This window comes from Mesoplodon bidens (genome assembly GCF_964165515.1).
Source record: "Mesoplodon bidens genome assembly, chromosome: X".
NCBI lineage: Eukaryota > Metazoa > Chordata > Mammalia > Artiodactyla > Ziphiidae > Mesoplodon > Mesoplodon bidens.
This window is the reverse complement of record NC_138163.1, coordinates 128,704,940-128,719,856: the sequence shown is the minus strand read 5'-3', so window position 1 is coordinate 128,719,856 and position 14,917 is coordinate 128,704,940. Positions and strand designations below refer to the sequence as shown.

At 39.9% G+C, this 14,917-nt stretch overlaps 1 protein-coding gene across 3 annotated transcripts in view; it reads right to left on the bottom strand.

Moving 5' to 3' along the window:
* Positions 1-1,124: 1,124 nt before the first annotated feature.
* Positions 1,125-14,917, bottom strand: part of FANCB (FA complementation group B) — a 41,835-nt gene continuing 28,042 nt past the window's right edge. For 2 of the 3 annotated variants that reach the window (XM_081221416.1, XM_081221417.1), the window contains exon 9: positions 10,074-14,479. In XM_081221416.1, coding sequence (XP_081077542.1) covers positions 14,065-14,479 — 415 coding nt within the window. In that variant the 3' untranslated portion in view covers positions 10,074-14,064. Of the gene's footprint in view, positions 1,637-10,073; positions 14,480-14,917 lie in introns of those variants that run through there. The other variant, XM_081221418.1, reaches the window with a different exon arrangement.

Sequence of the window (14,917 nt, the reverse complement as noted above, 5' to 3'; positions counted from 1 at the left end):
TTTGTTTTTTCTCTATTCTCTCTTGTATGTGCATAGCGGTTTCCAGGAGTTTATGGATTCTTCAGGTTCAACACTTGGGAATGCAAAGGGTCTATTATTATGGACAAGAGCTGAAGAGAGGAGAGGAGGGAACAGTGGAGAGGTGAGGAGACAGAGGGAGAGGCTATAAATTCTAAATTTAGGATTTACCAGTAAATAGAAGATAGATCAAACCATTTGAATGAGTGAGATCACCCAGGGAGGTATGGCGAGTGAGAAGACATGGGCCACCTCAGGGATAATACATTTCCAGGGACAGAGAAGCCTTCTGAGGAATGTTTCCAATATACAAAGTGACTGAACCAGACAGGTTAGGGGTCTGCTCCAGGGCCTCATTCACTTGACCAACATTTACTGAGACAAAGGTCTAGGTGTTCTCATTCTAGATACAAGTGAGGTGGGCCACCCTGGAAGAGTGCCCTGCTAGGGTCACAGCCAGGACTGAATCCCCGATGGCCTCTGCCCGCAGCAGGGTCTCTGTCCTACACCACAACAGAGCAGGAGTCATGCACGGTGTCACTGGCGAGGTTCTGGCCTTGGAGGTGGGTCAGTCTAAATCGTGTTCTTTTCCCTTGACGTTTCATTTGCCATTTCTAAGAATGCTCGTCAAGGAAGATCTTACTTTTACCACCAAGAGCAAAGTAGTTAGATTCACATTTTAAAGGGAAAAGAAAAGATGGGGCTGTGTAGAGTTGGCATGAGGGAGAAGTCTTCTCCTTTACAGTAGTGATGGTGTGGAGGCAGCACAGGGCTTTGGAGAGGGAAGTAGGTGTTGGTCTCCCATCCATTAGCTGATACAAAAAGATGGGTGTGGAGGTATAGAAAAGACAAATTATGATGCAAGAAAATTCAGAAGACGTTCCGTTCAATATGAACTGATGACACATTATACCATTTAACTTCGGAAAGGAGTAGTGCTCAAATTGACTTGGGATGGAAAGGTCTAACTTTGTAACTTCTCTTTCCATAGAAATGTCATAACATTTTCCCTTAAGGCTCAAAGGGGTCACCATAGTTTCACTTGCTGGAACACAGATTTCTATCCCACCCTGGTGAACAATTATGATTTTACATTGGTTAATTATGAAAATTCTATTTTGCCTGCTTTGTAATTTGGAGGAACGTTTAGTATTCTGGGTTCAAGCTGTGAAATACAATAGAGAAAATTACCCATCTTGGAAACATAATTCCTTTAATTGCATAGTTGACTTAAAAAAAAGACCTTTAGGGCTTCCCTGGTGGCGCAGTGACTGAGAGTCCGCCTGCCGATGCAGGGGACACTGGTTCGTGCCCCGGTCCGGGAAGATCCCACATGCCGCGGAGCGGCTGGGCCCGTGAGCCATGGCTGCTGAGCCTGCGCGTCCGGAGCCTGTGCTCCGCAACGGGAGAGGCCACAACAGTGAGAGGCCCGCATACCGCAAAAAAAAAAAAAAAAAAAAAAAAAAGACCTTTAAAGGAACAATTTATTCATTAAATCTAACAGTGTGCATAAAACAATGCCGTACCTCAATTCAGTCCTTACTTCTTTCCAAATTTTTCATAAAAGGTAGAATTCAGTCTCATTAACTTCACACTTCTCTCAGTGACATTCAAGATTCTGAAATCAGAGAACCATGGAACCTGCAGTAAGAAAAAGCAGCTGCCTGGGGTGTCTTTCTTCCCCCTCCATCTGACATCTCCTACACATCATTGATGTGGACTCCTCTGTGCCCTTCCAAAATCTCTACTCTTTTGGAGAAATCTACTTGTGTTTTTCTTATGTGTGAATGCATCTGACTGCACCAGACCTTCAGGGAAGGACTCTCATGCACGTCTTTGTATCTCCAGAGGTTACCCCAGTAACTGGTCTAGGAAGCACCCAGTAAATATTTGTGTAAGAAATAAAGCATGGATATATAAATGAAAAAGCAAATGAATTAGAAGGACTGGATTGAGGACTTCCCTGGTGGTGCAGTGGTTAAGAATCCGCCTGCCAATGCAAGGGACACGGGTTCGAGCCCTGGTCCAGGAAGATCTCACATGTCACAGAGCAACTAGGCCTGTGCACCACAATTACTGAGCCTGCGCTCCAGAGCCCATGAGCCACAACTACTGAAGCCCCCCTGCTTAGAGCCCGCGCTCCATAACGAGAAGCCACCGCAATGAGAAGCCCGCCCACTGCAACAAAGAGTAGCCCCCGCTCGCTACAACTAGAGAAAGCCTGCGCACAGCAACCAAGACCCAATGCAGACAAATTATTTATTTATTTATTTATTTAAAAAAAGAAGAACTGGATTCAGAGCCGGAATTCTTACTACCTAGAGCAATTCACTCCACCCTTCTGAGCTTCAATTTCCTTATCATAATAAAGAGAAATAGTAGACTGCCTAGTGAACTTCTCAGGGCATTGGAAAGCATAACATATGGTAATATATGTGAAAGCCCCTGACAAATGGTAAAGCACTATGCAAATATTCGTTACTGTCTGGTGTCTGGATAGAGACATAAAAACCTAGCCAAGTATAAGACATGGATAGGAAGCAAATTCCACATGTCTGGGAATGGTGCCATTGTTGATCCAGATTCCAAAACAAAATCCTGAGAAACATCCTTGATTTCTCCTTCTCTTTCACTTCTAACACCCAATTAGAACCAGTGTCACCTGTTTCACCATCACTAAGGACAATACAGGCATGAACAATTATACATTGAAGGCTCCACCCCTGCCGGTAGCAGCAAGTCCATTTCCTCCCTGTATATCACACCTCCCCGTAATTGACCGCGGCCTCCAAGGCCTTACCCAATCCCAGGGGTTCGATCAGGACACAAAGGATGGGTTCTTCATACAAACACCCACTGGAGAACCAACTAGAGGACTGCTATCTGACAGAGTTCTCCCACAATTTTGTGTTTTAAACAAGTTCTGTACAGTGACTGCTGCTGGAAAGTCTATTCCAGAGCCCATCTCAGGCTGCGAGGCATGTCACACCACAAACTCCAAAACCCCTGTCTTGGTCCCTGTTCACAAGCCCCCTTTCCTCAGTCATTGCATTTACAGGATTTCATTGTCTCTGCCACTGGTTCTCAGAAGAGGTCTTTCTAGCCTAAGTTTACAGGTCTTCCTAACTTTGAATCTTGGGAAGCAGGTACGGAGTTCTCACATATTATCCCACACTGAATAATGGGTGCCTTCCCATCTTATATTTACATCACCAAAGGAATTCTGTAACTTTTATAGAACAATGAAGATCATTTCAAGGATACCACCCACCATGGGCATTCCATTCAATATCTGCCTTAACAGGCAATCTATTACACAAGCAACCACAAAGTTCTACCCTTTTGAATGCCAAAATGTTTCTCAATTCCATTCATTTGCCTCACCACCACCTTGTTCAGGCCACATCTTTCACCTGGATTATGGTGGTGGCTTCCTAACGTTGCCTGCTTTGTATTGCTCTGTTCTAATCCATTCTCCAAACAGTAAGCAGAAGACCCTTTGGAAACACGAACCAGATCATGTCACCTCCTTGTTCAAAACAAGTCAGATGTTTCCCATTGGCCTTCTAGTGAACCCCTTAACATGATTTTACAAGACCGTTGTGATCTACATACTTCTTCAGCTTTACATGTCGTCTTCCTCTGCCTCCACCACTGCTTACCAGTCCCTTCCCTTCTTTCCTAGTCCTATCCTCCCATCTCCCCAAAGGAGTTTCTTGTTGCCTCCTTGACCCCCTTGACCTAAGTTTGAAGGAGGAGAGAATGACCCCACGAGGAAGAAAACAAAAATACCAGGATGTTCTCATTTCTTTTCACTTTGAGAAATCACCTCTCTTCTAATCTTTCTAATAAGTCTCTCTGGGTTTCTCCTGAATAAGCTGGCAGAGGTGGTGGGCACTGAACCAATCACTTGGGTGATTAAGTCATCACCTGTCTTTAGAATGACTAGACACGTGACACCCGTTGGCCTCAGCTCTGAGGGCTTCATGGGACCCCTCAGACAATAAGAAAAGCACCATTTAATATCACTTTACATTAGCTTAACATGGCCTGGTTACATGACTATATGAATTTGTAGCAGATTAAAAGAGAACCTTCTGGAAAAATAATCTTTTTAAATAATTTGGTTATGTATATCATAAATCACATTAAATGTTTTATTCTATTTTATGTTCTATGTCCTATGTCATAACCATTTGTCATCCGTATGACAGAGGGTTAACTTGTTAGAGGGCAACATTTTCTGAATACATATTTTAAAATATAATGAAAACATGAAATTAGATAGATGCCTTTTTTCCTGCTTTACTGGCTTTTATCAAGCTTATGCCCTCAGCGTGGGGCTTCACTTTTCATGTGATATTTTTTTTCTCTGTCAAGGGTTTTCTGTAATTGAGACTTGTAACCTATTACTGAACTGTGGTACAACGGTAGTGTATTTCAACAAAATTGATGTGGCAGTTTCTTACCTAAAAATAATATTTTAGCCATTGTAGGCATTACGGAATTTTGAGAATCAAAGCTGTTTATGGTAAAAATATCAATTTTCTATATACGCTTTTATCTTTATAGAAATAAAAGAAATTTGTAACAGACCAAAATCATTATACTTTTAGTAAAGCAATGAGGAGAATATTTTAGGCACTCCAAATATATATCTGAATTTCTATATCAGTATTTACTTTGAAAAATGTTCAGGTTCTCATCTCTTTTGTCTTGACATATCTGTGGAATTCATTTTTTTGAAGGGGATTACATAGCTAAGGAAAGAATGTATACAAAAAAGCATTTTTAAAAACTTTTAAATTTGAGTTCCTATATAGAGTTCTTGTATACTACTCCCCAAACTTCTCCTTATGCTAACATCTTGCATAACTATAATAAAATGCATTTTAATAATAAAATACTATTTTTGTATAAAGTTTTAGACAGCTGAGGTTATTGTCATCTATCTTTCTCAGTTATCTTTTTAGATTTAAAGTTCAAGAAGGTAAAATCTAGGTCTAACTGGATTTGTACCATAACAAAGGCTATTTATTACCAGTGCCCTTAATTTAATAGTTTAGTTACTATTCCACCAGGCTAAGAAACACTATTATTTCTGAGTAGTATTCCATAGTAGGGATATTATACCACAATTTGTTTACCTGTTTTCCTATTGAAGGACATGTGAGTTCTTTCCTTCAGCGGTTATTAAAATAAAGCCACATAAACATTGGTATACAAGACTTTTGAGGGATATATATTTTTTTGCGTTTTTTTTTTTTTTTTTTGCAGTACGCGGGCCTCTCACCGCTGTGGCCTCTCCCGTTGCGGAGCACAGGCTCCGGACGCACAGGCTCAGCGGCCATGGCTCACGGGCCCAGCCGCTCCGGCATGTGGGATCTTCCCGGACCGGGGCACGAACCTGCGTCCCCTGCATCGACAGGCGGACCCTCAACCACTGCGCCACCAGGGAAACCCTATTTTTAAATTTATTTTGAGTAAGTACCTAGGAGTGGACTTTCTAAGCCATCCAAACATCTATTAACCTTTAGTGTTTAACTTACAGATTACAATGCTTTTTTGGCTTACTACAGCTTAATACAAACTATTATTTTTTCATTTTCCTGATATGTTTAGAACCTGCTTTGTAATTGTTGCCATGCATTTTATATTAGTATTTTAATAATTTATTTACTTATTTTTGACAAATAAAAATCGTATATTTTAAGGTGCACAACATATTTTGATATACTGTGAAATGACTACCACAATCTAATTAACATACCCATCGCCTCCCATAGTTACTTTTTTTTGTGATGAGAATACTTCAGATCTACTGTTTTAGCAAACTTCAAGCATATATTAACTACATTCACCACGTTGTACACTAGGTTCCCAGAACTTATCCGTCTTATAATTGAAAGTTTGTACCCTTTGATCAATTACTTCTTTTCCTCCACTCCCCAGCCTCTGGTACACACCAATCTACTCTCTTGCACTACCAGTTCAATTTTTTTTCCTTCCTCTTTTTTTTTTTTTAGATTTTACATATAAGTTAGATCATGTGATATTTGTCTTTCTCTGTCTTGCTTTTTTCACTTAGCATAATGTCCTCCAGGTTATCCATGTTGTCACAACTGGCAGGATTTCCTTCTTTTTTAAGGGTGAATAATATTCAACTATGTATAAATAACACATTTTCTTTATTCATTCATCTATCAGTGGACATATCTTGCCTGCTGTGAATAATGCTGAAATGAACATGGGATTGCAGATGTTTCTTCAAGATACGGATTTTATGTCCTTTGAATATATACCCAGAAGTGAGAATTGAGGGGTAAGAATTTTTCATTAATTAAATTTAATTTCCATTTTGAATTTTTTGAGGAAACTCCATACTGTCTTCCATAGGGGCTGTACCAATTTACATTCCCACCAAGAGTACACTGCTCTTCCAATTTATATTTTTGCTGTCACAATTTACACCTTTTTATATTGTGTATCCAATAACAAATTATAGTAGCTATATTTTTTAATATTTTTGTCATTTAACCTTTACACTAAAGTTATAAGTGATCTATACACCACTATTACAATACTAGTGTGTTCTGAATTTGACTATATATTTACCTGACTGGTAAGTTTTATACTTTCATATGATTTCATGTTACTACTTAGCACTCTTTCTTTTCAACTTGAAGAACTTCCTTTAGCTTTCTTGTAAAGTATGTCTAGTTGTGATGAACTCCTTCAGCTTTTGTTTGCCTAAGAGTATAATTCTCTCTCCTTCATTCCTGAAGTTCAACTTTGCTGGGCAAAGTATTCTCAGCTGGCATTTTTTTTTCTTTTAGCAATTTGAATATATCATCCCACTCTTTCCTGGCCTGCAAGATTTCTGCTGAGAAATCTACTTATGTTGGGGGGTGGGAGTGGGGATGTGGTTTCTCTTATATGTAATGAGCTTATTTTCTCTTGCTGATTGTCCTTTCTCTAGAAAGATGCTCTCTTTGTCTTTGATTTTGACAGTATTATTACAATGTGTCTCAGTGAAATCTTAGTTGGGTTGAACCTGATTGAGGACTTTTGACCTTTATGTACCTGGACATCCATATCTTTCCCCAGATTTGGGGGGTTTTTGGCCATTATTTCTTTAAATAAGCATTCTGTTCCTTTCTCTCTTTTCCTTCTATGATTTCTATAATGTGAATATCATTTGGCTTGATGTTGTCCTGTAGGCTTTCTTCATTCCTTTTCATTCTTTTTTCTCCTCTGACCAGATAATTTCAAATGAACTGTCTTCTAATTCACTGATTCTCTCTTCTCTTGCCTAAGTCTGCTGTTGAAGCTATTGCATTTTTAAATTTCAGTCATTATATTCCTCAGCTCCAAAATGTGTTTGGTCTTTTTAATGTTTTCTCTCTCTGTTGAACTTCTCACTTTGTTCTTGCATCATTTTCTTGATTTTGTTAAATTGTCAATCTGTGTCCTCTTGTAGCTCTCTGAACTTTAGAACAGTTATTTTGGATTCTTTGTCAGGCAGTTTGTGGATCTCCATTTCTTTGGGATCAGTTACTGGAAGTTTACTTATTCCTTTGGTGGTGTCATGTTTCCCAACTCATCGTGATCTGTGTAACCTTGTGTTGTTATGTGTCTGTGCCTCTGAAGGAGTCACCTCTTTCAGATTTTATGGACTGATTTTAGTAAGGTAAAAACTTCACCTGTGAGTCAGGGCATGCTGGTGCATGCTGTGGTCCTTGGTCTAGTGGTGTGAGGTGCCAAGTGTGGGGGCATGTGGTGTCTCTGGGTCTGGGGGGTACATAGTGTCTCATTGGCTCAGGCAGCTGTTTATCACAATGTTGACAACTCTAGGATCCTTTGTGGTGAGAGCTGCAGGGTATCTGGTGGCTGCAATGAATGTTGGGGTCCTTAGTGATGCCTCCAGGTCCAGAGGTGTGGGACTGGTAATAGTTCTGGCCAGAGCTGGTGGTGTGCATGTTTGACTATGGGAACTGGCTGTAGGTGCCTTTGTGGGGGCAGAGGCCAGTTGCCAGTACACATGCAGTGATAAGGGCCAATGTCAGGGGCTGGGGCCATCAGTGGACACACAAGTATCTGCAGGGTTCCAGGCTATATAATGTGCCCTTGTGTGGCTGCAGGGGCTAACTGCAGGTACATGCATGGTGGTAAGGTCCAGTGAAAGGATGCAAGGCCAGCTCCAGGCATACAAGGAGCTGTGGTGCCTGGGCTTTGGCATGCACTCATGCATCTACTAGGGCTAGCTGCAGGTATGCACATGGTGGTAATGCATGGACCTAAGCTGGCATTACACACCCACACAGTCACAAAGACCATGGCTAGTTGCCAGTGCAGATCCCGGGTCCTGTGCATCCTGCAGCAAGGTCACCAGGAGAAGGTAGGGGAAAACAGGAAGGGACTCAGGCAGCTGCTGTCGGCAAGTGCAAAATCCTGTGGGGCCCTCGGTAACAGACGCTGTAGGGGGTCCACAGTGGCTGTGTTGGCTATTGGTTCCCTCAACATCGAAAGCTGTTGGGATCATCTGTGGAGAGGTCTGCTGAGGTCTGTGATGAGGTCCTCAATGATGAAAGCTGTAGGGGTTCTGCAGCATCCTGAAAGCTGTCGTGGTCCTCAGTGGCAAAGGCTACTGGGGTCCTCTGCAGAGAAGGCCACTGGGAACCACGTCCACTCCCACTGCATGGCTGATACTGGTAGTCCCTGCCATTCTTCCTTATTCCTAGCCATCTCTAGATGTCTCAGCTATGCCAGTCTCTGGGTAGGATGAAATCAAGCACGTCTTTTGTGCAGTGCCCTGAAAGCCTGGGTAAGCTGATCACTCATTCCTTTCTCCTTTTCCCAGCAAAGGGAACTATTTTGGACCAGGCAGCTCCCTCTTGGCACTGAGCAGTGTTGACTTGGTACTGGGATGATGCAGGCAAAATGAAACTGTTCTTCCTACTCTTGTTTTATACAGTTATTCTCAGGTTTGTGGTCCACTGAGTTGCTGAAGCTTCTTAAGTGGACTCTTGAGCACTCCCAGAGCTATTTTTCTTTGTGGATTGCTAATTGTAGTTCTTTGTAGGGAGACAGAGGCTTGGGTGTCCTGCTGCAATCTTGGCAATGCCACTCTTCTGTTGTCATGAATTTTAATTGTACATATAATTTAAACTCAACATGACAATTATTGTTTTGTACAATATTTATTCATATATATTTACTATTTATCTTTTAACACATTCTTTATTCCCTCCTGCAATTTTCATGTTTCCATATAGCATTATTTTGTTCCTGCCTGGAGAAATCCCTTTAATATTTCTTCTAGAGCAGGCCTGCTGGCAATGAAATCCTTTAGTCTTTGTCTGAAAATGTATGTATTTTATCTTCTTTTTTTTTTTGCGGTACGTGGGCCTCTCACTGATGTGGCCTCTCCCGTTGCGGAGCACAGGCTCTGGATGCGCAGGCTCAGTGGCCATGGCTCACGGGCCCAGCCGCTCCGCGGCATGTGGGATCTTCCCAGAACGAGGCATGAACCTGTGTCCCCTGCATCGGCAGGCGGACTCTCAACCACTGCGCCACCAGGGAAGCCCTTATCCTCATTTTTGAAGCATATTTTTGCTACACCTAGAATTCTAGGCTGTTATTTTCTATAAGCAGTTTTGTTTTAAACGTCTTTATTAGAGTACAATTGCTTTACAATGGTGTGTCAGTTTCTGCTTTATAACAAAGTGAATCAGTTATACATATACATACATCCCCGTATCTCTTCCCTCTTGCATCTCCCTCCCCCCCACCCTCCCTATCCCACCCCTCTACGTGGTCACAAAGCACCAAGTTGATCTCCCTGTGCTATGCGGCTGCTTCCCACAAGCTATCTATTTTACATTTGGTAATGTATATATGTCCATGCCACTCTCTCACTTTGTCACAGTTCCCCCCTCCCGTATCCTCAAGTCCATTCTCTAGTAGGTCTGCATCTTTATTCCCGTCTTTCCCCTAGGTTCTTCTGACCTTTTTTTTTTTTTGATTCCATATATATGTGTTAGCATACAATATTTGTTTTTCTCTTTCTGACTTACTTCACTCTGTATGACAGACTCTAGGTCCATCCACCTCACTACAAATAACTCAATTTCGTTTCTTTTTATAGCTCTTAAGTACTCAGAATTCCATGAGCATCTGGAAAACGTTCTCAAATAACTGAAGTGTAACTGTTTTGTCTCAAAGTTTCAATGGAACAAGATAGAAAGCCCAGAGATAAACCCACACACCTATGGTCAACTAATCTATGACAAAGGAGGCAAAGATATACAATGGAGAAAAGACAGTCTCTTCAATAAGGGGTGCTGGGAAAACGGGACAGCTACATGTAAAAGAAGGAAATTAGAACACTCCCTAACACCATATACAAAAATAAACTCAAAATGGATTTGAGACCTAAATGTAAGACTGGACACTATAAAAGTGTTAGAGGAAAACATAGGAAGAACACTCTTTGACATAAATCACATCAAGATCTTTTTTGATCCACCTCCTAGAGTAATGGAAATAAAAACAAAAATAAACAAATGGGACCTAATGAAACTTCAAAGCTTTTGCACAGCAAAGGAAACCATAAACAAGACGAAAAGACAACTCTCACAATGGGAGAAAATATTTGCAAACCAATCAGTGGACAAAGGATTAATCTCCAAAATATATAAACAGCTCAGGCAGCTCAATATTAAAGAAACAAACAACCCAATCCAAAACTGGGCAGAAGACCTAAATAGACATTTCTCCAAAGAAGACATACAGATGGCCAAGAAGCACATGAAAAGCTGTTCAACATCACTAATTATTAGAGAAATGCAAATCAAAACCACAATGAGGTATTACCTCACGCCAGTTAGAATGAGCATCATCAGAAAATCTACAAACAACAAGTGCTGGAGAGGGTGTGGAGAAAAGGGAACCCTCTTGCACTGTTGGTGGGAATGTAAATTGATACAGCCACTATGGAGAACAGTATGGAGGTTCCTTAAAAAAAACAGAACTACCATATGACCTAGCAATCCCTCTACTGGGCATATACCCAGAGAAAATCATAATTCAAAGACACATGCACTCCAATGTTCATTGCAGCACTATTTACAATCGCCAGGTCATGGAAGCAACCTAAATGCCCATCGACAGATGAATGGAAAAAGAAGTTGTGATACATATACACAATGGAATATTACTCAGCCATAAAAAGGAACGAAATTGAGTCATTTGTTGAGACGTGGATGGATCTAGAGACTGTCATACAGAGTGAAGTAAGTCAGAAAGAGAAAAACAAATATCGTATATTAACGCACGTATGTGGAACCTAGAAAATTGGTACACGTGATCCGGTTTGCAGGGCAGAAGTTGAGACACAGATGGAGAGAACAAACGTATGGATACCAAGGGGGGAAATTGCGGTGGGGTGGGAATGGTGGTGTGCTGAATTGGGTGATTGGGATTGACATGTATACACTGATGTGTATAAAATTAATGACTAATAAGAACCTGCAGTATAAAAAAACAAACAAACAAATAAAAAAACAACTAATACTAAACTTTCTTTGGGTTATTTGTATTGAAATATGTTAATATAAATGTTTCAGACATTACATGAAATTTCTAAAAATCTTATATGTTCTGGTATAATGTTATAAGTCATAATTCTAGTTATTACTTTAAAATGTATATATCAGAAAAAACTAAATTTCCTTGTCAATTGCATTATTATGAACTTTCATCAGATCTTTGACCGTGGTCATTTTTAAGTCTTTTGTCATTTACAGACAGTTCTGGGTGTACTGTGATGCTTTTGCAAAAATGTTCCTATAAAAAGGGTTTCATCTTCAAGGAATTCATGGAAAAGACTCTGACAAGTACAGGTTTCTGGTAACTGACTATACTGCTGAACTGAATGAATAAGCATTTTCAGAACTCTAATGGAAAACTGATGAATTCATAAAAGTGCTAACAAAAGATCAAGATGAAAAAAAAATTAATTACATGGGACTGAGTGAACTGATGAGGATGATTATAATTTTTGTGACTTTCTGTTTGAATAAAAAAAAAATCCCACAAGGACTCAGAGGCAAAAAATATACAAATCAATTTTCACTGCAAAGTAAAGGAGCTGTTACAGTGGAGGATTACTGGACTGAATGTCAATATTATGACATAGTATGAATGTGTTTCATGTTTGGTAATTGCAATCATTGTTACTTTTGTTGTAGCCATCCATTTACAATGCTTGGTGTCAGTTTATTTATCTCTTGTAAAAATAAAATACAGTGTGTGTGTGTGAAAAAAGAAAAAGAAAAAAAAATTATACTGGGGTACAAAGTTCACTTGTAAAGAGGTTATTTGGTACATACAGATTAATACCTTTTGTTTGCTTTTACAAATAAGAAATAAGCAATATGCTATTTTTTTTACTATCCTAGCTTTTCTATAGATAAACTATTAAACTATTACAATCAAATTCTGTTTAGTTTTTTGACAGCCTCCATTTTACAACTTAGTTCCTAAATTTTCCACCTGGTTGTCCTTTCAGAACATGCCTTGGGAAGTTTCACTACATCTACTGACACACATTGCTTTCAGACTTCCACAATTAATCCTGAAATTATCACATTTTCATTTCCAGAAAGTCTGAAATATTTTTCATTGAAATTTCATAGAAATTGAGCTATAGAGTTATAGAACTCAATTTGCAATGGATTACTAAAAAAAGAGGTAGCATATTATATGGACAACCATAAAAACCGAGACAAGATAGTAATAACTTAGCTTCTTAAAAACCCATTTGTGTCACCAGATCATTAGGGACAAGCACTTCTGAGGCACGGGGTTGGGGGGATTAGCACTTCACCGCTGCAAGTGCGAAATGCCGCTTTCTATAATCATCTTTATGTCTTTCAACTGAGACAGAAACTTCCATCTCACGGATTTTAGAGCAAAAAGGATCAGAAACATTCCTTTTGGCCCATATCCTTTTGTGTCTTTTCCCTTCTCCTGACATTCTCTTATTACTTCAGAATTCTTATTTTTTCCAAAAAGAAAAGAGAGTAGGTTGAATTTTTATCCCTTTGAAATGCCTCACTGGACCCCTGAAAAATCACTTAACTGAAATTAATTTTCACTTATTTTTAAACTTCTCAGTCCCTAAGGAGTGCCATACTCTTTAAGTTACTTTAGTTAGGATTTTACATTTTAGCTTTGCCTAGAGTTGGAATTTCAGATGGCTTAAAGGCAATTTCAATTTTTAAAAAATAGTGGCCTGTGAGGTATGCTTAGCCTTTTGAAAGAGAGATGCTTTTCAAAGAAATGCCCCCAAATTTTCACATGCCTATAGACTTATGCAATTTCATAGAGGCTTTCTAAGAAAATTTAATTTAATAAGGGTTTCCACCATAATGGTCTCACCTAGACACTCTGCCATTTAAATTTCCACAGGGGCTTGATGTTTACAGAAACTTCTGAATCGTGACAACCTTGTTTATCTGTTTGAAGCTCATTTTTATATGCTAGGTTTTACTAAGCAGAGTATAATAAAAGGGCTATTTAAGGTTTTTTTAAGATTTAGAACAAAATATTGTTCCATCACCTATGTCTTAAGTGGAAACGCTAAGGCAGGATTTCTCCACCCCGGGCATTACTCACATGTGGGCTGGGCCCTCCCTCGTCAGGGGCTGCGCTGTGCTGTGTAGGGAGTTTAGCCGCATCCCTCGCCTCAACCCACTAGATCTGAATAGCACTCCTCTCTTGCCCTCCCCACCTGCCACTACTTCTGACAACCAAAAAATATCTCCAGACATAGCCAAACACCCCTGGGAGGCAAAATGAGCCCAGGTGAGAAGTGCTGCTCTAAGGCATGCTATTTTGTGTATCTTCAAAACCAAAGATTCTACAGTAAGCCTCAATCTTAATCTTTACAGAGAAGGCATATAATGTAAGATGAAAACAAGTAGGACCAAAACATTCTGGTAGGGAAAAATATTCTAAAATATAACCAAGCTGAGATTGTAATTATAAATCAGTCACTTTCTGGGCAGCAAGGTCTGATTTCAGCTGAATCTCAGCTAATTTCAAAGTCATTTCTCTGTAAAGGGCACCACTCACTTTTAGGTTCGTCCCCAACATTTGCTTCTTTTCTCTCTGAAGTTCTTTTCTGTAGCGATGGATGCTTTCCTCTGTGTCTGATAAAGCAGCCACATCACCACTACTCTTTTCACTGCTTGCTTCACAATTCTGCACCAAGTTGCTTTCAACCTTAACTAAGGCAGAAGAAAAAGAACCAAGGGTAACCAATTCCTTCTCCAAAGCTAATGCTAAATGACCAAGTAGGAAATCCTCACTTCCTAATTTTAGATTTTTGAAGAAACTGTTTATAGGGAGAACTCTGCTGAGATTATGGAGGCACTGGAACAAAACTGTTTGATTCCTGGAATAAAAAACCAAACACAATATTACACAACTTAGGACAGTGCAAAATGGTCATGTACAACATACTGTAGTAATCAATTAATATTCATTTCCAAACTCTCTAGTAATCATCAGAACCAATAATGCATTCATGTGGTCACTGACATAATTCAGACTGTAGCAATCAAATACGGTCAGCCCCGTGGTTGGTTGAATCGCAGATGTGGAACCCATGGGTATGGAGGGCGGACCATACTACGCCGTCCTCTAGGACTCGAGCATCCATGGATTTTTGTGTCCACTGGGGTCCTGGAACCAATCCTCCATGGATACAGAGGAACAGCCGTATACATATCCTAAACCAACTCAGTTAGTATTAATCAGGTTATCCTGATTAAAGTTCTTTCTCTGAGTAATAAGATCAAAATTATATTTTTAAAACTTCATTGTGGGGGAG